This window comes from Chrysemys picta, chromosome 1 (assembly GCF_011386835.1).
Source record: "Chrysemys picta bellii isolate R12L10 chromosome 1, ASM1138683v2, whole genome shotgun sequence".
NCBI lineage: Eukaryota > Metazoa > Chordata > Testudines > Emydidae > Chrysemys > Chrysemys picta.
The window spans coordinates 79,349,557-79,373,620 of NC_088791.1; the positions used below are offsets into that span (position 1 = coordinate 79,349,557).

A 24,064-nucleotide genomic window follows, 5' to 3' on the forward strand; every position below is an offset into this window, starting at 1 on the left:
CTCTTTAACTTGCACACCAGTGTAGAACAGCTCATTCTGATTCTGCAACGAAAAATAAGCTGTATAGTATCTTATGCCTGTAGAACTGTGCCCACACCTGGTCTTTTTACCAGCATAAGTGTATCAGCAAAAATTCATGCCTTTGACTTACATACTTGTTCTAGTAAAACTTAAGTATAGACTGTGTCTTCATTGTCCAACAATGGGGCCCCATCTATTGTCTATAAAGAAAATTTGGTGTTGTGACTTTTTATGTATCTCTTTATTTTGAACTAATTTTTTACCTCTGCATTTTTACAACACGTTGCTTATTTAGTGCTTGCTAATCTACCATCCACAAGATAGGGAGTTAAAATAGTCCCAAAGCCACTTTCTAGTTGGGTATACTGCATGCTTTGGTGTAGAATAAGTAGTTAAGCCATCAGACCTAATTGCAGATAATACAGTAATTATCTAATTGCAGATATTATCGTTCACTGAATCAAGACAGAAAATGCCATCACAGCTCCTGGTACTGAAAACTGCCAGAAAACCCTGTTGACTCTGGCTCAGTTTTAGCTGGGTTTCTATTGACTTTCTTATCTGTTTTGATCTCTTAATTAAACCAAAGTATTTATAATCTGTAATTCAAGCTATTCTGATGCCAGATATTTTTAATTTATGATCTAGCGTTAAATTTTCCAAGATGAGTAATTTGTAGTAGTCAGTGAATGGATATGGCAACTTCCATTGAATTAGGTGAGCTTTTCCCTCTTAGTTTTTTGACATAACTTTTTTTCTCACCTTTAGTTTAGTTACATCTCTCAGTAACCAAAGAGAGCCGTAGTTAATGTGGCACTTTATGCTCTAAAAAGCTTATGCTGATATATTCATCTTAGGTGTTTCCATGTGTTCATCACTGCTGTATCTACTAACAGATTTTAATTAAATGATTATATCTGATTTTAATGTACTTTCCCTATGTACTTGATATGGACTGGAAAAACAGGTTATAGTATATGCTTAAGCAACATTTTTTTCTTCATCCCACAACTTGGTATTAGATTGATCATTTTAAAGTGCAGTTCTGCTCCATGATAAGTCCCTGTGAATGTGACACCTAATTACTTAGTGGATTAGCTCCATGTCCATTTGGTTTAGTGACAAAAATAAGTTTACTGCTTGTTACTCCTGTCAGCACTTCAGAACTACAGCAGTTAAGAGAGCAAGCTAGATTTTTTTTCCTTCTTGTGCATCACCAACAGAGGAACTTAAAGAAATTAGGTGTCCAAATCCCACTGAAATTTGAGTGCCTACCTCCTTTGAAAATCCTGATGAGAATTATTTACTAGCACTCAATGAGTTACACTTGAGCAAGCCCATTGCAGCTGGCACTGAGGGCACATTTTGGTCCACAGATGATGCATGAGAAGAAAAGAACCCACGCCTTCACTTGGATCCCAGGTGGAGTTTGCAAGTCTGCCAGTTGGGTGGCAAATTATAAAAAGACATTAACTGTGCTCATTTTACATGTACCATATTAAATGTGAAATCCCGCAATGCCATTTTGCAGACCCTTTTCAGAATAGAACAACAACATAAAAGAAAGCTGCCATTTTTGCTTGACATAAGCAGTCTGAAAATCCTGTTCTTGGAAATAGAACAGGAGTACTTGTGGCACCTTAGAGACTAACAAATTTATTAGAGCATAAGCTTTCGTGGACTACAGCCCACTTCTTCGGATACTGAAACCTGTTCTTGGAAATAAGTCTCCAGAGTCCATGGCAGTATGTACAACTGGGTGTTATGATCTCTGTAATAAAGTTTAGCACCTTTCAAGTCATTTTGGTTTTTCTTGTTCCAAATTTCCTTTTGACCTTTAACTAGTAACTCAAGCTGTTGACTTCATGAAGGAGACTGTTGTTCAGAATCCTTCTTTCTGAAGTGCCTGACAGCAATTATAGATGGTGCAGCAGTATGTACATCCAGTTATGGCTGCCTTAAACAGATTTAATTTGTATGCTGTAGAAAACACAAAATAAAGTTGGTTACACAACTTTTATTAACTTAGTATGAAAGATATCCCTAAACAGATCCCAAATATTTAAGAAAACTAAACACAATTCAACTTATACTGCTATTGAACACAATTGGTGAACTGTTAGGGCATTTAAATAGCTCTTAATATCAATGAGAATTGATAATTAGTGAGTGCATCCCCGCTTTGTATTCTTACCCTGTTCTGCTTGTTAGTGCTGTTCTTGTAGTAATTTCTGACCATGTTAACTCTAAGCATAATTTTTTGCCCAAACCAGGGGTGGGCAAACTTTTTGGCCTGAGATCTGCATCGGGTTTTGGAAATTTGTATGGAGGCCGGTTGGGGTAAGGGGCGTGGCCCAGCCCCCACCTCCTATCCACCCCACCTCACCCCCGCTTCTGGCCCCCTGATGGTCCCCCTGGACTCCTGGCCCATCCAAACCCTCCTTCTTCCTGACTGCTCCCCCGGGACCCCTGCCCCATCTACCCCCGCTGCTCGCTGTCCCCTCACACACATACCTGGAACCCCTGCCCCGACTGCCCTGCGCCAGCCCATCCAACCACCCCCTTTCTTCCTGAGTGCCCTCCCAGGAGCCCTTCTCTCTGTCCCCTGACTGCCCCTGGAACCACCGTACCTGACTGCCTGATGCCCCATCCAACCCCTCCTCTCATTACTGACTGTCCCCCTGGGACGACTGCCCCATCCAACCACCTCTTCTCCCTGACCGCCTCCAGAACCCCTGCCCCTTGCCACCCATCCAACCTCCCCTCCTTCCTGACTGCGCCCCCTGGGACCGCTATCCCCATTCAACCCATGTTCCGCACCCTGACCACTATCACACCACCACCCCGAACTCCCCTGCCCTCCAGCTCCCCTTGCCCCCTTACCGTGCTGCTTGGAGCACCGGTGGCTGGCGGCACTGCAGCCGCGCCGCCCGGTTGTTGCCAGCCACGCACTGCGCAGCACAGAGCACCGGGTCAGACTGGGCTCTGCAACTGTGCTGCCCCAGGAGCTCGCCGCCCAGAGTATTGCGTCGGCGGCGCAGTGAGTTGAGGCTGTGGGGGAGGGGCCGAGGGCAAGCCTCCCAGGCCAGGAACTCAGGGGCCGGGAAGGAGGATCCCGCGGGCCGGATGTGGCCCACGGGCCGTAGTTTTCCCACCTCTGCCCTAGACCCTTTATATTAAACAAAAAAAATTACTACACACTTCCATCCTGGGCCATTAACAAAAAGTCACTGTTATATAGGGGACCAGTGACAGTTCTGGTGACCAGCGCCACTAAAGCAATGGTTCCCAACTTCACATTGCCCATGACTATGAATTGGTACTTAAACTAACTTCGAAAAAGAGTACACACCTTTTTTAAAGGAAATTGTCCACTTTCTTCTCTGAGTTCCCAATAAGTAATAATATCTGACAATTTTTGGGCCCCACACTACAAGAAGGATGTGGAAAAATTGGAAAGAGTCCAGCGGAGGGCAACAAAAATGATTAGGGGTCTGGAGCACATGACTTATGAGGAGAGGCTGAGGGAACTGGGATTGTTTAGTCTCCAGAAGAGAAGAATGAGGGGGGATTTGATAGCAGCCTTCAACTACCTGAAGGGGGGTTCCAAAGAGGATGGAGCTCGTTCTCAGTGGTGGCAGACGACAGAACAAGGAGCAATGGTCTCAAGTTGCAGTGGGAGAGGTCCAGGTTGGATATCAGGAAAAACTATTTCACTAGGAGGGTGGTGAAACACTGGAATGCGTTATCTAGGGAGGTGGTGGAGTCTCCTTCCTTGGAGGTTTTTAAGGCCCGGCTTGACAAAGCCCTGGCTGGGATGATTTAGCTGGGAATTGGTCCTGCTTTGAGCAGGGGGTTGGACTAGATGACCTCTTGAGGTCCCTTCCAACTCTGATATTCTATGATTCTATGATCCTTTCCTACCACCACATCTTTGGAGAGTTGGTTTACTCTTCTAGTAAGGGAATTAATTGAAAAAGGAACTGGGACTGTGCCATAGTAGACTTGCAAGAAAAATATATTAGTAACATTATGTATCTCTTATTAAACTCTACACACAAGTAACTCTTGCCTTTTTCCAAATAAATTGGATTACACCTTCAATGCTTTACTTATATATTTATTTTATACTTCTGAAAGTTTTTCAGCAGATTACAAAAATGAACATGAAAAGTCAGTTAGGCTTAATATAAGGAAGTATGATTTTAGAGTAAAACAGTTTTTGAAGTTCAGATCTAGGTTATTGCAATAAAACTACCAGCTGCTAGTGGTTAAGTGGCCATAAATATGGCAAAGTTTAATTTATAGCATGAAAGGGAAATTCAGATTATATGGCTGTTTGTTAAAGATGCATCTATTTCAGTATGAGAGTTAAAATATATCTATGGTAGCATAGCTTAATTTCTATATGAAGCTATATTTATTAATACTTACTGCAAATGTCAGAGTATTTGAGATTCAGTATTAATATTTGGTCAGGTTTATAAAATACCTCTTTCTTTTTCAACATGGGCTTGTAAATTTACTGAACTGTCACATAAGTAGATTCTTGAAGATTTCCAGCCAGTTGGCTTCACTTGAGAGATTTATGCATCCAAAAAGCCCCAAGAAAAATGGGAAATGTAAGCAAATTTAGTTAAATCAATTTTTTTCAGTGCCTTCATGAAATCATTTAATGGATTTAGCTTTTGAGTGTTCCTAACAGTGTAATTAACATAAAATTAATTTAGGCCTTGTCTATGTTGAGCTTTCTGATAAGTTACTGCAAAGTAGCTCCACCAGCATTAGCAATGCAGGGAGTGCTAGTGTAGCTTGGTTGAGGGCTTTTTATACTGTCACTTATCTGGGAGGAGTAGTATGATTCTATGGCAAAAATACCAGCAGCCAGTCTGCACTTGTGTTCCATTTGTAGAGCTAGCACTATGCAGTGGGAGAAATTGACAAAAAAGAATTAGTGTAGAAACAGCCCTAGGATAGCTCAGGACTATGTGCAGGCTTGTCTAAACTCCTTCATAGTCTAAATGATGACTTTGCCAGTTTCTGTTTTCAGGTCCACTATATAATTGTGAGCTGTAGCAAATATAAATGCAATTGGTCATAGTTTCAACAACAAAACCATTTTTATGGCATGAACATGCACTATTTTGACTTTATGGAGATATTTGGCATGCATTCACTCCATGTGTAATTGTAAAAGGTGTAAATTGGTTAAAATGCTTTTAAATCAAATTGCAATTTCCAAAACTTGTCTTTTTATTTGAATGTCAAATGTCTTCTTAAATATACTTGATTAAAAGTATTTTTAAAACCAACACATATATTTTGTACTGTTAGTTTTGGAGTGAACAACATGTGAGTAAGAGTTGTGAGGGAAATATTTTAAAATGGACAAGAATGATCACAATAATTATTTCACATACTTACTGATAATAGGAATTCAGCTAGCCATATGTTTAGCAATATGAATCCAAACATAACTGAGTCTAAATCGAGTTTGAAAGTACCATTAAAGTGTCATGGGAAGAGTTACATTCTCTTCCTTTAAATATGACAAAAGCTCTGAAATGGATTCAAAGGGCTTCGTTATGGGTCAATAACCAATGCAACTGGATTCTAGAACTTCTCTGATAGAGCTCTTACATTATACAATTCAGAGTTTTGTGTAATGTATAAGAAAGATAATATTAAATCTTATTTCAAACCATTGGCAAATAATTTCAAGGCAAATTAGGAAATTCAATTATGGTTCTGATGCTCATGTGTCATATACTAATGCACAAGTTTAACATACAAGTAATATACATGGATACAGGGCAAAAAAGAATAGTTGTAAGAGCTATAATGTTGAAAATTCTGACTTCCACATTACTGAAACACGGTGATTTAGAACCTAGGACCATCTCATGTCACTTTTTGTATGCAGCATTCCTCATTGAAATCAGTGGGAAATTCTTAAAAATTATGGTATAAAGTTGGTCTTGCTGTTTGGGGTTATTTGTCTTATTTCCTATTGTTTTTCATGCAGTGTGAGAACCGTTGTTTTAAAGAAATGTTAGCAGATGGATCTTTTTCCCCACTTCCAACTTGTAGGCAACGAAATAAGTTAATTGGTAACGCTTCATAGGTTACTAAGCAAAAATGGATTCTTTCTCTTTGTAGACTAAAAATTACCTCCCATGTGAAAGAGGTCTATTCTTAGTGTAACGTAGAAATTACACTTGAGATTTGTTAAGTGTGCTTAGTCTTCTACTTTTCATAAGGATTGTTTAATTTAATTTTATTATTATTTTTCTATTTGTTCAGGTGGCAGGCACAATTTGTAACTCTAGTTTTGATTACTAGTTCGTGTTTGCTTTTGTTTTCTAGGCACTCTGTTTAATAGTGTTGCCATTCATTCCTGCATCAAACCTCTTTTTTCCTGTTGGGTTTGTAGTAGCAGAACGAGTGTTGTACGTCCCTAGCATGGGATTCTGCATTCTAGTAGCACATGGGTGGAAAAAACTATCAAACAAAAGGTAGGTCAAAATTAGGGTTTTTGGGGGGGCGTATGTGTAATTCTATGAATAAAGATAGTGGACAGAAACCATGCATAATTAATTAATATCTGTAAAATGCTTTGAGATTGTCTGATGTAAGTGCTATATAAATGTTAAGTATTTATTCATTATAAAATAAAGGTAGATAAGTGGCTCTGCAAGCTTCTTCTAAAGAGCTCTAGCCAGGTGTGTTTCTGTCTTTGTATGTTATATCTGTTATTCCAGTCCAGGTTGCGTCTTGAACAAAGACTGCCAGTCAGGATGAATTATATGGCAGTTTTGTGATGTGAACAAATGTCCAAAAGGGACTTGGGAGGAGGTCCTCAAATGTATTGTCAGGCTATACTGGAAAAAGGACAGGAGTGGTTTAATTAGGCTACAAACTTCATTATTAACTGTCTGGGAGTACCTGGCAGATAAAAGTTTACAGCGTAGGTAATTCCATGATCATTTCAATATTTACTGGGGGGCTTCCATCAGTCCCCCCACCTTTTCCATCCTGGTCCCCAGCCAACCTGCTGCTGGGACCCTACCATCCCCCTATTCCCTCAAATGAGGATTAAGGTGGGGCTATAATGGGGGGGTTTGGCTCCGTGCTGTACCAGTTATAGGAGCCCAAACCCTCCCTATTTCTATTCTTTTAAGAAACACTTTCTTTAAATTCTTTACCAAACTATCTGATCGCTGTATCCTTCGCCTATGGAGTACCTGCATTGGACAACCACCCCATAGAATTGAGTTGCAACCTCATAGACTAGCACCTCTTCCTTGCTCACCCCAAATAAGCTCCCCCTTTCTCCCTGGAACCCACTGTGGGGAAGGTGGAAAAAACCCCACTCTGCCTTGGTTAATCTGGCAGTGAGGGGAGATTCCTTCCCAGCCCCTTGCGAAAGCAGCGCCTACCAGAGAGCCCACAGTGGATACTGACCAAACCTAGTATTTCACCACTTTCGAGGGTGGGTGCTGCTCTGCTTGGTCCAGATGAAAGAGTGCTTCCCTCACCCGGCTCGTACCTATATACTCTCCCCCATCTTCTGGTCACCGGGGGAGAGGGGCGAGTTAGCATCCTCACACTGATATGTTCTGCAGCTACAGCAACATCCTCGTCTCTGCCCTTAAAGAGGTATACCCTTTTTCTCTGGCAAGTCAGACAATGCACCCCCCTGCCCTCCCTGCTTAAGGTGTGGTGCAGTAATTTTCACTTGTATCCAAAATGTTATTTGGACTTAGTGTCATTGCTTTAAAATGTGGTGTTCATTTGGCTCTTGTAGATTCTTGCAATGAGAGAGCCATGAAATTCCACCTTTCTGCTATTTTTAGGTGGTAATGAGTCTTTTGATTTATGACAATGAAAAAACGCAAATTTTGAATAGGGAGAAGCATATTTACTCACTTGCTTATGTTGAAATCTGCCTTGTTTCTATTAAAAAAAATTATCACCAGTCAGAGAAACCAATGACATCTTGAAAATTGTGTCTCAGATTAAGGGACTGTATGTAATTTTAAAATTACTTTTGTATTAAATATACTTCTTGAACTAAAACTTGGAGGTAAAAGAAGCTACTTTTGTTGGTATATGTGTAGGATGAACATAGATCCCATACAATTATCACAGGTGCTTTCAAAATGTTGTTCTGCCTTGTGTTAGTGTCTTGCTTTTAAAGTGTCTGCACTGTACATATGCAAAGGTGAAATGCTAATGTACTTAATCCCATTGAATCACTTAATATTTCAGGTTCAAATATTGTGAAGCAATCTTGGAATTCATACCACCACCTTCGCAGAGGAATATTTGGGTTTCTTTGATATTTCCCTGATTAATTCGCTATCTTTTATACTGAGCGCTTTGTTAGCTTTTAATATTTCTAATTCTTCATGCCTGCCACATCCAAATTGTAAGATATTTTACAATTGCTTAAGTGTAGAATAAGTGGGTTAAAATTTGTTTTGAGATTGAATTTGGAAATGGGATCAAATGCTAAGAAAGGAAGTTAGTCCTTGCCTCCCTCTTTCTCCTGATCCACAAATTGTAAGCTCGAAAGATTTGACTTGTTTAATTAAGTTTCTATAATGTATTGGTGAAAAGCAAATTGGGGATGTCTTTCAGGTTATAGAGGAATGGCTACTTTGAAAACCTATTCCTAGGGATAATTTACAATGTAGTTAGTCTTTCATCTTGTAACCTGAGTGGTGCTGTCAACTGAGTGTATGGTTCACTACTGAGCATTTCTTCATGAGTTTTATATTCTCTGTGGTTTACCTTTTTCCAAAAGGTGTTAGTGTCAATAATTGTCTTTTTCTTTAATAAAAAAAATAATAATAAAAAATTTCTTTGAAACCAAATAGTTTCTATTGCAGTGCAATATTCTTTATTTCAGGTTACATGCTAAAGTTGCTGCTAAGTAGACCTAGCCTTTCTAAGCCTAATAATTAGTCCCATCTGTTTTTATATCAAAGAAACACAAATGTTTAATTTTATTTTCCTTAGTATTGCTATACACTTTCTAAAGATTAAGCACAAAGAAATATAAATTAAGAATCTGTTCTAAGGAGAATATGTTCAAACTTGACTTATACTTTATTTAAAGGATGAGTACTGTCACCTGTGTATATTTAACTGCATAGTTTATATAATGTTCAAATAAAATATATTTCAGTTTGCTGTATATTTAAAAATGTTGATTACTGGTTTAGTTTTACGAGATGCAGAGCTAAGGATGGACAGTGGCAGCTTCTCTGTGCAAGGGTCACCCCATAGGAGACATTGCACAAACTCCCAGTCACACTTTCACAGCCCTAGCACTACAGTGACATGAGAGCAAATGCCCTATAAATGGATGTGAGACTTCCTGCTGTCCGATACCTGCCATCTGATCCCTCCACACTATGTGCATAGGAAGGTCTCAGGTCTCCCATGGCCTCCCAGGACCATTCGCACAGGCACCTCGAGGGTCTTACGTAAAGAGAAAGGGCCCATTTTCTCAGGAAGGTGTGGGAATAACCTATCTTTTTGAAAAGAGAACTAATGATGTCTGGGTAAAGGAACAATGATTGATATATAAATAGAATAATAAGGTGTGTGCCAATCACCATAGTTTTTCTGGCCTGTCTTCCTCCTAGGTCTGCACAATATCTAAAGCATTTAAAAAGCCTTTTGTTTTCATCATGTCCCCTAGAGAAGCAGCAGTCCCTCATTCTTATTCCAAAAATACAGCACATTGGGAACAATTATTATAGAACATACAGTCTAAGAAATAACTGACAACAATGAGCTGCTACAAGTTGTTTACATTGATAAGGTTGCATAAGATAAGCATTTTAAAGCTGTCTTAAAACCAAACAATAGAAATGTATTTACCAGAAGGTTACTGTGTCCTTACTAATTTTTTCCCAGTGGGATGGATTAAGATTTGGGGTCCAAATGATTAGGCTGCTACTATATCTTCTATATCTATCTCAGATCAACCACGTAGCACCCCCCAAAACACCCAGTCTGGATAGAAAATAAACTGGACAAAACTCTAGAAAAAGAAGTTTTCATAGTTTCAGGCCAAAAGCGACCACTGTGGTCATCTAATCTGGCCTCCTGTATAACACAGACCTTAGAACTTCACAATAATTCCTTGTTGATGAAGTTGTATTGGGAGACTGGTCACCTAATGCTGAATTTTCCCCATTATTTTCAGTTTCTAAAACTGATTAAAAAGACCTAAAGATGCATTAAAACTTTCTTCCATTTAAGAAATTGTAGTTGCCACTGTTATGTGCCACAGGCTGTTATGTGATTGTGAATAGACAAATTGGTCCAGGAAAAACCTCTCCACTAAAATGATGTCCAAACTATGTAAAAAATTAGAGAAACTGCATTAAAAACTTGTATAGGATGGTCCTGTATTAGACATAGATGATGGAATAGATGACCTAGTACGTGTTCTCAATATCTGCTTTTTAAAATACTTAAATAACTTTTTCGTTTGACTTCAGGATCCCATTCATTGCCTTAATTTTGAATTCGACTTTTGAGAGTTTGTCATAAGTTAGAATCTCCCACGTTTTTATTTTAGTTGTAGAAAATTGTTGTGGATTATTGTAATGAACTTATTTATCAAGTGGACGTTGTGACATTACAATTGATACAGTAAATAACAAAAGTTTGAGGCTAAATATACTTTTCCTCAAAGTTCAGAGTTTAAATTAGCTGCTAGTGTTCAGTTGGAATAAATTACAATAGCAATTGCAAAATGTTCTCTCTTCTTGCTTTAACTCACCAATGAGTACCAGGTAACAATTATACCTATTCTCTGAAAGGAGGTAAAATATCCCCTTACCATATTATTGAAATTGTGTAGTGGTCAGTATTTTTACAGCTCCGGTTTTGTTTTATTTTATTTTATTTTTTTGTTTGTTTGTTTAACAGTGTGCTGAGAAAGCTGTCCTGGATTTGTCTGTCTGTAGTGCTGTTCACTCATGCCTTAAAAACACTGCACAGAAACTGGGATTGGGAATCAGAATACACCTTATTTATGTCAGCTTTAAAGGTACGGTGTTATGTTTCAAAGTGGCATAGGGCAAGTGGATAATGGATCATTGGCTGCGCTGGAAGAAGGACAGGAGATGCTAGATGTGGTTTAATTAAGCCACAATTTTATTCTTAAATGTCTGGGTACTCAGCAGATAAAAATTCAGTTCTGGTAATTCCATAATTGTTTCAGTAGATATACCCGGTGGGCTTCCATCAGCCCTCCCCCTTACCCATCCTGGTCCCCAGCCAACCCACTGTTGGGATCTTGCCATCCCCCACCTCGAATGAGGTTTAAGGAGGGCGGGGCTATAAAGAAGAGGGGATTGGCTCCCTGCCATTCCAGTCGTAGGAGCCACAACACCCCCCTTCTTTCCCCGTCCCCTCCCCTCACTTCTGCTCCTTTAAAGATTACCTCATTTAATTCCTTTGCCAGTCCATTTTTTCTGATCACTATCCATTCCATATGGAGTACCTGTACTGGACATCCACCCCACATTTACATAATTAGTTGCAATGTCATAGCCTAACTTCCATTTCATGTTTGCTCCAACTAAGCACCCCTGAACCTGCTGTAGGGAATGTGGAAATAAAAAACAGTTCTCCTTGGCCAATCTGGCGATGAGGGAAAAATTCCTTCCCAACCCCCAAAGAAAGTAGCAACTAGTGCAGTGCTCACAGCGGATTCTGACAAACCTCAATATTTCACCACTTCCATTGGCGCGAGGGTGGGCACTGCTCTGCCTGGTCCAGGTAAAAGAGAGCTTTTCCTGCACTGGCATGGACCTATATAGTTCCCCCTCTCTTTTGGTCACCTGGAGTGAGGATGGGTCAGTGTCCCAACACTGGCCTGGTGTGCAGCTGCAGCAGAAAGTCATTCCCTGGCTCTCTAGTCCTTAAAAGAGTACACACCTTTTTCCAGCAAGCCAGACAATAGCCCCCACTACTTACTGTTCAGTGAGACCTTTTTAGCCAGTTTCTTCAAAATTCTAAGTGCAGTTGAGCATGATAATATTGGAGAATTGCGGTGTTTGGTTTACAAGTTACATAGCGTCATGGCAATCCTTATGCCCAAAGAATTGCTTCTGAGAATGTTTTAAAACCAGTGTGTCAGTTCACATTGGAATTAATGTGCAAAAAAATAAGGTATTGGGGCTTTTTCTTGATTGTGAGTAAGCACAGTAAGCATACATTTGAAGGTATTCTATAGCGTGGTTGATCATTTGGATGAACCCAGAGATGCATTTATTCTGTTGAGGACCAAATCTTTGAAAAATTTGAGCCCCAAAAATAAGCCATCTTTGAATTGAAGGTGAGGAGGGGAAATCTGTTTACTCTTGGATGCCCATTTCCCATTAAGAATTGTAATACAGCTTGGAACCTTTTTGGACTTTTATAAGGATCGAATTTGGCAGAGCTTGGTAAAGAAAATAGATCCTGGGCAACAAGTTTACTTGAATTGCTGTAATTCTCCGAATCTGTGATTTGATATTCTTTTTAGTAGTTTCATGGAATTTATATAACTTTCTAAATTATTTGCTTTGCTTCTTTAAATTTATTCAATATAGTTAAAAGCACTATAAGTGATATATACTTGAAATTTAATATATGTATGCCTCTATATTCAGGTAAATAAGAACAATGCCAAACTATGGAATAATGTGGGTCATGCTTTAGAAAATGAAAAGAACTTTGAAAGAGCTTTGAGATTCTTCATACAGGCCACACGAGTGCAACCAGGTAAAAGTTATTGATGAATTTCATTTGCTCAGGTGCATTCAGTGGTGTTGATGATTTCTTCTTAATAATTTGATACTGTAAGGCAGGCCTGCACAACCCATAAAGTGGCGAGGGCTATATTACTCCAAAGAAAACAGCTGAGGGCCAAAACCCCCCGAGAGCTGCCAACCCTGCCCCAGCGCCACCCAAAACGCAACACCGCACCCCCCCAGCGCTACCTGCCCCGCGGAAACAAACCCTCCTTCCCCAGCGTCACCCCACCGAAACAGCAGTATTGAACCTCGGTAATTTGTTATAGCGGGCCCCAAAGGTAGTATAATTAAGGTAAAAGAAAAATGTCTTTTTGCTAGAAGTAGAATAAGATCCCCCCACACACACACTTTGTAATCAATTGCCCTGTTGAATGAATGAGGTGTGAATGAGGAAGGTGTGGAAGGCAGGCACCTCCAGACAGCTGCAACACTTGGAGAGGGCAGGGCCGGCTCTAGGATTTTTGCCGCTCCAAGCAAAAAAATTTTTGGCCGCTCCCCCCTTTTTTTTCGTGCCCCTCTGCCCCCGGCCCTGCCTCCTCCCCCGGTGTGCCGCATTTCCCCCCCACCGTTGCTTCCTGCGGGCCCCCTGTGACCTCCCGCCCTAGCTCACCTACGCTCCGCCTGCTCCCCCTGGTGTGCTGCTGCTCCGCTTCAGGCGAGGGAGGGCGGAGAAGTGGAACAGTGGTGCATTCAGGGGAGCAGGCGGAGCGGAGGTGAGCTAGGGTCGGGGAAAGCAGGAAGTAATGGGGTGGGTAGAAGAACCGCTCCCCGCTCCAGCTCACCTCTGCTCCACCACCGTCGCCTCCTCCGAGTGCCCGCCGCTCGGCTTCTCCTCCCTCCCAGCCTTGCTGCGCGAAATAGTGGTTTTGCGTGCGGCAAGCCTGGGAGGGAGGGGGGAGAAGTGGAGCGGCAGCGCGTTTAGGGGAGCAGGTGGAGCAGAGGTGAGCTAGGAAGTAACGGGGGCGGTAGAGGAACCACTCCCCACTCCAGCTCACCTCCGCTCCACCACCGCCGCCTCCCCCAAGTGCCCCGCCGCTCGGCTTGTCCTCCCTCCCAGCCTTGCTGCATGAAACAGCTGTTTCGCACGCGGCAAGCCTGGGAGGGAGGGGGGAGAAGCAGAGTGGCAGTGGCGCTCTCAGGGGAGCAGGCGGAGCGGAGGCAAGCTGGGTCAGCGGGGGCACTATTTCCCCATGCCCCAGAGTCAGCGCCTATGATGGCCGGTGCCAGAATGCCGCCCCTAGAAATGTACCGCCCCAAGCACCTGCTTGTTTTGCTGGTGCCTGGAGCTGGCCCTGGGAAAGGGGATGGGAGCCAGACCAGATCAGTAGAACAGGTCAGCCACTGATTTGCCGCTCGCCTCCTCAGCCCCCCTCCCCCGACTCACTCCCTGCAACTGCCTGCCCATTTGCCTACTCACCCCCCCACGGGCCGCACAGTGAGCCCACCTACTCAACCCACGCGATCCGCACAGTGAGCCCACGCGGGCCACATGCGGCCCCTGGGCCGCATGTTGTGCAGGCCTGCTGTAAGGGAATCTCTTTTTGTAGTCTATTCTAAGTGCACTGTTTCAAGAAATTACTTCTGCATTAATTATGTTTCCATAACTGAACTTTAAATCACGTAATGCATTTAGTAGGTTGACTATGGTGAGATTATTCTCTGTAAGAAAATGTAAACAAAAATTTTATCTTATTGTAAACTTTCTTGAGTAAAGTTTTGTGGATGTACAGAAATGCAGGGTTTTTAATCTCTTAAAAGGAATACAATCTTAAGTTGTAACAAAAGTTAATGAAGCTTAAGTACATATGCAATATTAATACTAAATACATATTCCTTATATTTTATGTATTGTTGATACTGTATTGACCCAAAGGATGCAGGTGATACTGTGATAGTTTTGAAAACTAAAAAAATATATCTGAAAGTAAAAAGTAAATAATTTACGGTTTAACATGCATATAATATTTGTGGCACACTACACACAATTTGGTGCACTTTTTGACATTCTTTACAATGTACAGTACATGTTTTATTATGTAGGAGTTGTGGTTTTGGAGTGCATTATAATTAATAGTATGGTTGGGTGTTTTGTTTGAAACCCAAAGTCAAGTTTTGATTTTTTTTTCGATGCCGTTACAGCTGTTAGGGTATTAGCTGTTTAAAAACAAAGGGGGGAGAGTGAAAAAGGATTATTGTCACCTAATTATAGGTTCTTTGCACTTAAGTTGCCATGGTGAAAAGAGAAAAATTACTAACCAAAAACCCTTATGATCATTTAGCTTTTGTATGCTAAACATGTGGATCTAAGATCCACACTCTTCCTGTTTTAGTGGTTTGTTTGTGATTTTGTAGTCTCAAAATGACTTCAAACTGCTAGTACTATTACTATTTTCAAAAAGCTTTTGAAAGAATTGTTTCGTTTTGAAGTTTCATCTTGCCATTACTGAATTATGAATTAACCTTTTAAGTGCTGTGTATTAAATTGGGGTCACAAAACTGTTATAGATTGCACTTCCTTTGTCAATAAAGATATCTGAGAGTAATATGTTCAAAAAATTGTGTAAAATTAGCCAAAAGAAAGGAAAACAGAAATTTTCTAAAAAGAATTGGAAGTCATTCCTGGCTTTTTGAAAGTGGTTTTGTATTTTAGTGAGGTGGATAGCGTTCAGATCTATTTGCTGCTCTTATCAGAATCAGACTTTTAGTCTTCTACATTATGTAGGCTTTATTTGATTACTTCCTCTGCCTTATTCTGTAAAGAAGACATAAAAAGGCCCATTGGGTTCTGTTTGGGATGTCGAAGTCCTTTAAGCCGAAAGGGCATTTGGTTTGATTTAAGACTAGCATGTAAAGCCTGCTTCTGTCTGTAAAAGAACTTTGTAGAAATGCTTATAATTTGTTCTTTGATACGTCTCTCACTAGAAAGTCATATAAAAAACATCGATCCATGTGAGCCGAATTGTCATCCTCATGTCAATTCTACTTGAACTGATCTGCGGGATAACTACGTAGAAAGTACTGCAGTCGTTCACTTCAGATTCTTTCCTAGATTATGTTATCACATATGGAATCAAAATATATGGGATGATGTAGAAAATATACTTAGAACAATATTGTTCAATGTTCTAACATCAGCTTCTGAACATTGAGTGCTTTAGCCAAGAATCGATTTTTACCAAGTTTGAAAACCCTAAAAGGGATCTACTGACTTACGAATAAATAATCTTGACACAATTCTGCTTATAATGTTTTCCTGTGTTACCTTTTCTTTTGTATATTGTGATACAGCAGGGCAAAGGAGCAGTGGGAGAGTGGTAGAGGGGAGATATGTAAGCTCTAGGTTAATTAAGATGTGGTTCACTGTACTCTAGGGAAGGTTACTACAGGTTAATTGGAGCACCTGTAGTCAATTAAGGCCCTGTCAGGAACCTAATTAAAAAAACCCTGCTTCAGGCAGACAGTGTGTAGCGAGGAAGGCGAGAGGACTGGAGTTTGGAGGTGTGTTTCTGAAAATTGAAAGACCAGAGAACTGGAGGAAGCGAGACCTTGCCCCAGCAGAGCAGGGAGACTCCCTTCCCCAGCTTCAAGGACCGAGGGTAACCCTGCCCAAGGGGGAAGAGGGTAAGAAACCGACAGGTATTGAGAGGGGCTAGGGCTCAGAGTGAGGAGGAAACCCAGACCCCTCCCCCCACTTGCCTCCTCTACTACCACCTACCCAGGCCACTAGCGGGGCCCTCGGGTAAACGGTGGCGTCCTAGCCCCCCCACCACCAAGAAAAGCACAGGACCCACCATACCAACATCAGCCATTTTGTCATGATATCCGTGTCTTTATAAAAGAGAAAAAGTAAGAGTTTATCTCCTGCTTACTCTTAACCTGAAGTTAAAATTTTTATATAATTCTCATGTGGTATAACTTGCCCCTGTGCAGACGCTTGTGCACCATTTTGGTTCACCCACAGTTAGTTATTGTAAAGATTTTTCTTTTACTGTCTCAAACATAACTGTGACTTCAGGTGAGAAGTGTCAGGAAAAGTTAGAACTCTTCAGCCATCAGATGCTATTTCAATAAAAAGTTCCTTCTTTAAGAAAAGGAGAAGGGGAAAATCCACAAGAAGTGTGACCAAAATCCAGTTCATTTAGAATATTTTGTCAGTTTTCCAGCAGGCATCAGTGACTCCTTAATACTCCTTTGGCTTACATTTATAATGGAGGCATTAATATTTAATATTCATGAGGCTTAGATTTTTAATTACACTTACTTATATGAGACATGAATGTTATATTAAATATTTTTTTAAAGATGATATTGGTGCCCACATGAACGTAGGAAGAACGTATAAAAATTTAAACAAAACCAAAGAAGCAGAAGAGTCATACATGATTGCTAAATCACTGATGCCACAGGTAAGTAGTAATGTTGTTTTTTAACTACCATCCTTTGAAATTTTTCTAGGTATGTCTGCACTTATGATGGCCTGTAGAGTACAGACGCTGCATACCCAGCTAGCATGAGTAGGGCCCTACAAAATTCATGGTCCATTCTGGTCAATTTCACGGCCAGAGGGATTTAAAATTGGTCAACTTCCATGATTTCAGATGTTTACATCTGAAATATCAGGGTGTTGTAACCATGGGGGTCCCAACCTCAGAAGATGCCCCAGGGCAGAACCCCTAACTGGGTCACCACGAGCCCCAGCAGGAGCCCCGAGGGAAGAAACTCCAAGCTCAGGTGCGCTGAGCCCTGACTGCAGCTGCAGGGCTGAAGCCTCGATCCCAGACTGCCCCAAGCCCCAGCTGGGGGCTGGAAGTCCCGGTCCCGGGCTGCCTCGGCTGGGGTCGGGGAGTGGAAGCTGGCCCAAGCCCTGGCTGGAGTGGGGCAGAGGCCTTGAACCTGGGCTGCCCTGGCTGCAGTCGGTAGGAACGGGAACCCCCAGCCCTAAGAGCCGATGGGTGAGGAAGCCCCGAGATCGGTGCCCAGAGCCGTGGCAGGAGTCCTGGGGTCGGGGGGGGGCAGAAGCCGAGAGCCCGGACACAGCCTGCCTTTTTCTGTTGCATGTAGCTGCAAATGTAGACAAGATCTCAGGCGCATCATGGATTAAAGATTGACCATTGTGCAGCAAGTGCTTCTGCTGCTTCTTTACTTAATGTGTAAAGTTGTACACTGTTATGAATAGTTTAAGGAAGTATGTGATTAAATTGTTGCTGTGTAGTGCAACAAGTTGAGGGTTATTGATGGTCTGATGCAGTTTAAATGTTAGGGCTGTCCTGATACCCACCTCAGATAGTGGCCCTTCCAGCTTTCATAGGAGCTTTGATGGTACCAATATAACATTAGGATGGAGAAGAGAAAAGTGAAGTTAAAATACCTGTCAGAAAAATATCCATGTTCCTAGTGAGTGGATGGGAAGGGTTCTGCTTGGGGCTGTAAGTTGGTGGGTAAGTATTTGCCATGGTTCCAATTATGTTATTTAAGCTATACTGTCTACCTGATATTCCAGCTATAGTTTAAATTTTGTGCCTCTGATTTTTAAACTACTGGTAAATTGATATGGCTTTTTAAATAAGGTTCTTGGCATATCAAATTGCACTCTCCTATTTTTTTTTTTTTTTGAGGGAAGGGATGTTTTAGAATGCATATTTTCAGTGCTGACATGGCATTGTAAATTCAAGGGGTGTGTGTGTGTTAGTGTTAGATATATATATATCCTGTTTTACCTTGATGATAAAAGAAGTTTGGAAAGCAGCTTCATGCGTTTAACTATATGAGTTCTTTCTGATTTTGTTTTTAACTTTCCACTGATTTTTTGTTTGTTTGTTTTGCCAGATTATCCCAGGTAAAAAATACGCAGCACGAGTTGCTCCTAACCATCTAAATGTTTATATAAATCTTGCAAACTTGATTCGGGCAAACGAATCTCGCCTTGAAGAAGCAGATCAGTTGTATCGACAAGCAATTAGTATGAGGCCAGATTTCAAACAGGCTTACATTAGCAGGTATTTTTGTTGATTTTTGGAGATTGTTTATTCTTCAAAACATACTAAAGTTTTGTTTAATATTACAGAACACCAATATACAACTTAATTTATTTACTCTATAATGGATTTAGTTTTGAGCTGTTTGTTTAAGAATACGAAAAAAATCTGTCAGTTTACTTTTGAAAACAAGATAGTTTTATTGGTTGTAGTCAAATATCATAGTTCAATCCCAAATATCATAGTTCAATCCCAGAAGTTTATGAACTTCTGCTACTGGTAATTTGCCTCCAAGCTTGTTCTACGTTATAACTTTGTATATCACTATAAACCATCCTGCTTTAAAGAATGCTTACTCACAACATTCTTTTCATATCCACTGGGGTTGGGGCCCCAAACTGCAGCCTGTTCAAATGGACAGTACAGCAAGCTCTGCCCTAAATTCCTGTGTCTGCAGTGCTGCCTTTTTAAAGCCTTCTGAATAGGTCTTTTGATATGAAATCCTATTATCTGATTATTTAAAGTTTTCTTTACTCCCGTTCCACAGCCCTCAAATTTAGGGAAACAAACTGTTACACATATATTTTATAATAAAAAGTTATGTTTCTTCTACATGAAAGTTAAACAGAAATTTGGTTCCTCAACAGGGGTGAATTACTTTTAAAAATGAATAAGCCTGTGAAAGCGAAGGAAGCTTATCTTAGAGCCCTGGAACTGGACAGAACCAATGCAGACTTGTGGTACAACTTGGCAATTGTTTACATTGAACTAAAAGATCCAACAGAAGCCCTGAAGAACTTCAACCAGGCATTAGAACTTAATCCTAAACATAAACTGGCGTTGTTCAATTCTGCACTACTCATGCAAGAATCTGGTATGTTGTTTTGCTTAAAATATTTACTCTATATTTGTATTTATCACACACACCGTGATTAAGCTTCTAATGAATTCTGACTTTTCATCTTTAGAAAACAGTCATATTATGTTTTTCTCAAGAACTGCAATAAGAGAAGAAACTGTTTCCTCTCATAGTTGCCCCTCTAGGCTTTTCTAGACCTTCTGAAACTTCTTTAGTTTTACCAAGGTTTTACTTGTGCATGTAACCCATCTGATGTATGTGTTTGTTTTTAAGTTTCCATTTATTTTTAAGGTACCTTCTTAGCATATAGAGCAGGGGTGGTCAAACTTATTGACCACCTGAGCCACATATGATAATTTTCATAACCTGCTCGCCTGCCAGGGCTCAGGACTTCAGTCCTGTGGGGCTTCCCTGCTGGGGCTTTGGGCTTCTGCCATGCAACAGGGTAGTGGGGCTTGAGAGTTCTGCCCCATGGGAGGTGCCTGCCAAGGCTCAGAGCCCCAGCAGGCACACCCGCAGGGCTGAAGCCCTGAGCCCCACCAGAGGCCAGAAGCCCCGAGCTCTCCTCCCCGCCAGTCTATTAGGCAGAGAAGGGGGGGACATGGTGAGCTCCAGGAGCTGCACTTGGACTGTAAAAGAGCTGCATGTGGCTCCCGAGCTGCAGTTTGGCCACCCTGATACAGAGCATACATAAAATCCTCGTCTCTAACCAGTTTCACAAAATGCTTGTAAATGTTGATACGTATTTTACATATGTTTATCTATTCTTCACTGACTAAAAGTTTCCATTGACTGCAGTGGGCTTTAAAGCTGGTGTTAAATAATACCTGCTTCTTTCTATATGGTGCCTTGTAATGTCAGTGGCTAATGTAAATCTGCATCAGTTTTCACTTACTGTGCTTAATTTCTAGTAGGAGTTTTTGAAAAGTATGGTTAAATTAACCCTGTATATGCACATTGACAGTTACTAAAATTATGTGGCAAAAATAACTAGTTACAAATTTACTTTTTACTGTGGAGAAAAGAAGAGTGAACTGCCTCTAAATAGGAATAGTGTGTATTTTACATAAAGTTGAGCAAAATCCCATACTAAAATATATGTAGTAGAGTATTGTAAAAGGTGCAATGAACCATTACTTAGTTTTCACCATAACCTGATCAGACCACAACCTCTTTGCAGTGTGTGTTCCAGTATTTAAACAAAATTCTTATCTGACCAATTTTGAAACACAAAAACTTTAAAAGGTGCAAAATAGATTACGTGAGCTGTCTGTAATTGTGGAAGATTCTAGGATCTTGGATTTGATATGCTGTTGGAAGATATTTTAGCTTGGCTTTGAGGGTCAGACATGATGATCTAATTGTCCCTCCCAGCCTTAAAATCTATTCTTTAACAATAAAATGAGGTCTTTCACTCAGATTTCCTTTGCAAGAACTATTTGTCCGAAATGACCTTTTCTCCTCATTCTATTTGCTCACATTTTCTCAGACTTGTAGAGATCCCATTATCTGGATCTATCATATCAAAACTAAAACAACTTCTTCAACAGGGAAGAGCAGTATGATATAATTATATCTTTTATAGCCTTCAAAGATATTAAGTAGCATTTGAGACCCCACCATTTCTGCAGCTTTATTTAATGCTAAGCATATATAATATTAAAGAATGTTACATTTTAGTTTAGGGGTTATGTTAACATTTTTTCAGGGCTATTTTAAAAATGTTTGGAAAAATAGCTGAAATGTATTTTCTGTCACTTTAGGTGACCCTATGCTTAGACCTGAAGCCAAGAAAAGGCTGTTAAGTTATGTGAAAGAGGAACCACAAGATGCAAATGGCTACTTCAACTTGGGTATGCTGGCAATGGATGACAAAAGAGATGCTGAAGCAGAGTCTTGGATGAAGAAAGCCATAAGGTTACAACCAGGCTTCCGAAGCGCTTTGTTTAATTTGGCACTGCTTTATTCTCAGACTGCAAAAGAGCTGATGGCCTTGCCAGTCCTGGAAGAGTTATTGAGATATTACCCTGATCATACCAAAGGTTTAATTTTAAAGGGCGACATCTTAATGAACCAAAAGAAAGATATAAGTGGAGCTAAAAAGTGTTTTGAAAAAATCCTGGAAATGGATCCTAACAATGTACAAGGAAAACATAATCTTTGTGTAGTTTATTTTGAGGAGCGAGACTTAATAAAAGCAGAAAAATGTCTTGTTGAGACATTGGTATTAGCACCACATGAGGAATATATTCAACGTCATTTAAATATAGTCAGAAGTAAAATTTCATTGCTCGGTGCCGCAGAACAGCCAACTTTTCCAGGAGATGGGACTGCAGCTGTGGGGGGAAAAAAAATTCCATTTGAAAACTTGAAAGAAGTAAAAAATGAACAGAAAACCACCCAGACATTGAATAGTAACATTAACAAAGGACAGTCAAATAGCAAGAAACGAACAGAAAAAAATAACACAGACAAAGAGACTAAAAAAAAATCTACAAAAGAAATCAAAGACATTGAAAAAAAAAGAGTTGCTGCTTTGAAAAGACTAGAAGAGATTGAACGTATTTTAAATGGTGAATAGCCTTTATCATGTCACAATAGAGCAGGGGGAGGACACGACTTTTGATTATTGCATAATGTTTGATCAAACTGGAAATTAGACTGGTGCTTTGAAAATGGAAAGAATATTAACAGCATATCATTTAACAAGCAGAAGAGGGCTGCATTACAACACAGAGAACAATCTGTTGAGAAATCCATAACATTTAATCAAGTTTTTTGAGTTGGGGGTTGAGTATGAGAAGAAAACATGGATCTTCTAATGGTGAAAAATGGCACTCTAACACTAAGATACTGATGGCCAGAGAGACTCCATAACAGTATTCTCAAGGAAGTATCAAAAAATCTCAATAGAGAGTTAATGGGGTAACCCAGATACATTGCAGCTTGATTCTGTATGATTCTATTTTTATTAACTTTTTCTAAATTTCAGTATGTCTCTGCCATTTAAATCTTTCTAGATCTTCACTATGCAGTAAACTTTTCTTTGCATTACTAGTGTTCCAGAGCTTAACAAAGAATAAATACACACACTGTCACCAGTGGTATTTTTAAGGTTTTTTTTTTTTTCAAACAATATACACTAATGAAACAACACACTAAAATAATAAATGCAACTGTTTTCTAAATATGGGATGATACAATAATGTTTTAATTTTTCTTCATTTACTATAAAAATCATTTGTACCGTTTTATCTAACTGATAAATAGAAATCCTGTGGTGCTCTCTTGACATTTTATTGTGTTTTTTCCTTTTGAAAAAAATGCATATGCATCTTTCTCTACTACCAGTCATCTAGTTGTAAAAAAATCATCGTACATCAAACCTTTGGGGGGTTGGTTCATTTGCTCTTGAGTTCACTGGACACTGACAAATGCATCTTCAGTAACTAGTATGCTATGCAGTGGCCCATGGTGCACTTGTATCAATTGATCCCATGGTGTAATAAATTCTTCATTATGTATAGTAAACTGGCTTTATTATTTGCAGTCATCAAACTGTATTTTAGTCTTGTGACTTTCAACAGAAACTCATTATAAAAATGATTTACCTACTCTTTAGGGCAGTGTTACAATAATTAAGCCACAAAATTCAGCACTCTTTAACATAAGGAAATGTACCTTCTGATTTACTTCCAAACACCAAACTCCTCTATTGTTTGATATTTTGTCACCGAGTAAGCATGATTTTTTTTATTAAATATTTATTTTGACTACTGAATTCCTAAAAAGTTTCCACTAACATGTCTGTCACAATGCACAAATGTAATTTCTCACATGGAACATTTTGTTTGATAATTTCAACATTGTTTTTATCCTTGTGGTTATGCATATGTTTTTGTTTAAATATACTGTTGATTACCTAAAATTGCTTATTTGTCTTGCTTTACTGTAGATCTGAAACATGAAAAGAAGCATGAAAATCACAGTTTAATGCGGAGTCTCCTTATTTATTTCAAATTATATTCACATTAGAGTGAGCTCAACAATAATCAAATTTTTTAAGAGCTATGAAAACACACTGCTAAGTACCATTTCCTGTTTACTTGCATTTTGTTTGTTAGGAGTCTTCCTGTTAGCTTAGTTTCAAGTAGTATAGATCTAAGATTTCTGACTTAATTAAAATTAAATCAGTTAAAAAAAAATCAGTAATTTTACAGGCTGAATTTAAAAAAAAAATCCTAAATAAATATTTAGTTTGGCAAATCATCTCTTATTTTATTAATCAGTTATTTCAGCCCTTCATTTCAAACAAGGAAGGAAAACAATTCAGGAAGAAATTAATATTCACATTTAGATGGTGGACTCTAGATAAGATCACA

General features: G+C 39.7%; 1 protein-coding gene across 5 annotated transcripts in view; it reads left to right on the forward strand.

Moving 5' to 3' along the window:
- Nucleotides 1–23,610, forward strand: part of TMTC3 (transmembrane O-mannosyltransferase targeting cadherins 3) — a 52,566-nt gene extending 28,956 nt beyond the window's left edge. For all 5 annotated transcript variants that reach the window (XM_005279123.5, XM_065560150.1, XM_024106888.3 and 2 more), the window contains 7 exons: nt 6,388–6,536; nt 10,975–11,095; nt 12,705–12,816; nt 17,151–17,254; nt 18,675–18,844; nt 19,471–19,697; nt 21,446–23,610. In XM_005279123.5, the coding sequence (XP_005279180.2) occupies nt 6,388–6,536; nt 10,975–11,095; nt 12,705–12,816; nt 17,151–17,254; nt 18,675–18,844; nt 19,471–19,697; nt 21,446–22,263 (1,701 nt within the window). In that variant the 3' untranslated portion in view covers nt 22,264–23,610. The remainder of the gene's footprint in view (nt 1–6,387; nt 6,537–10,974; nt 11,096–12,704; nt 12,817–17,150; nt 17,255–18,674; nt 18,845–19,470; nt 19,698–21,445) is intronic.
- Nucleotides 23,611–24,064: the final 454 nt, after the last annotated feature.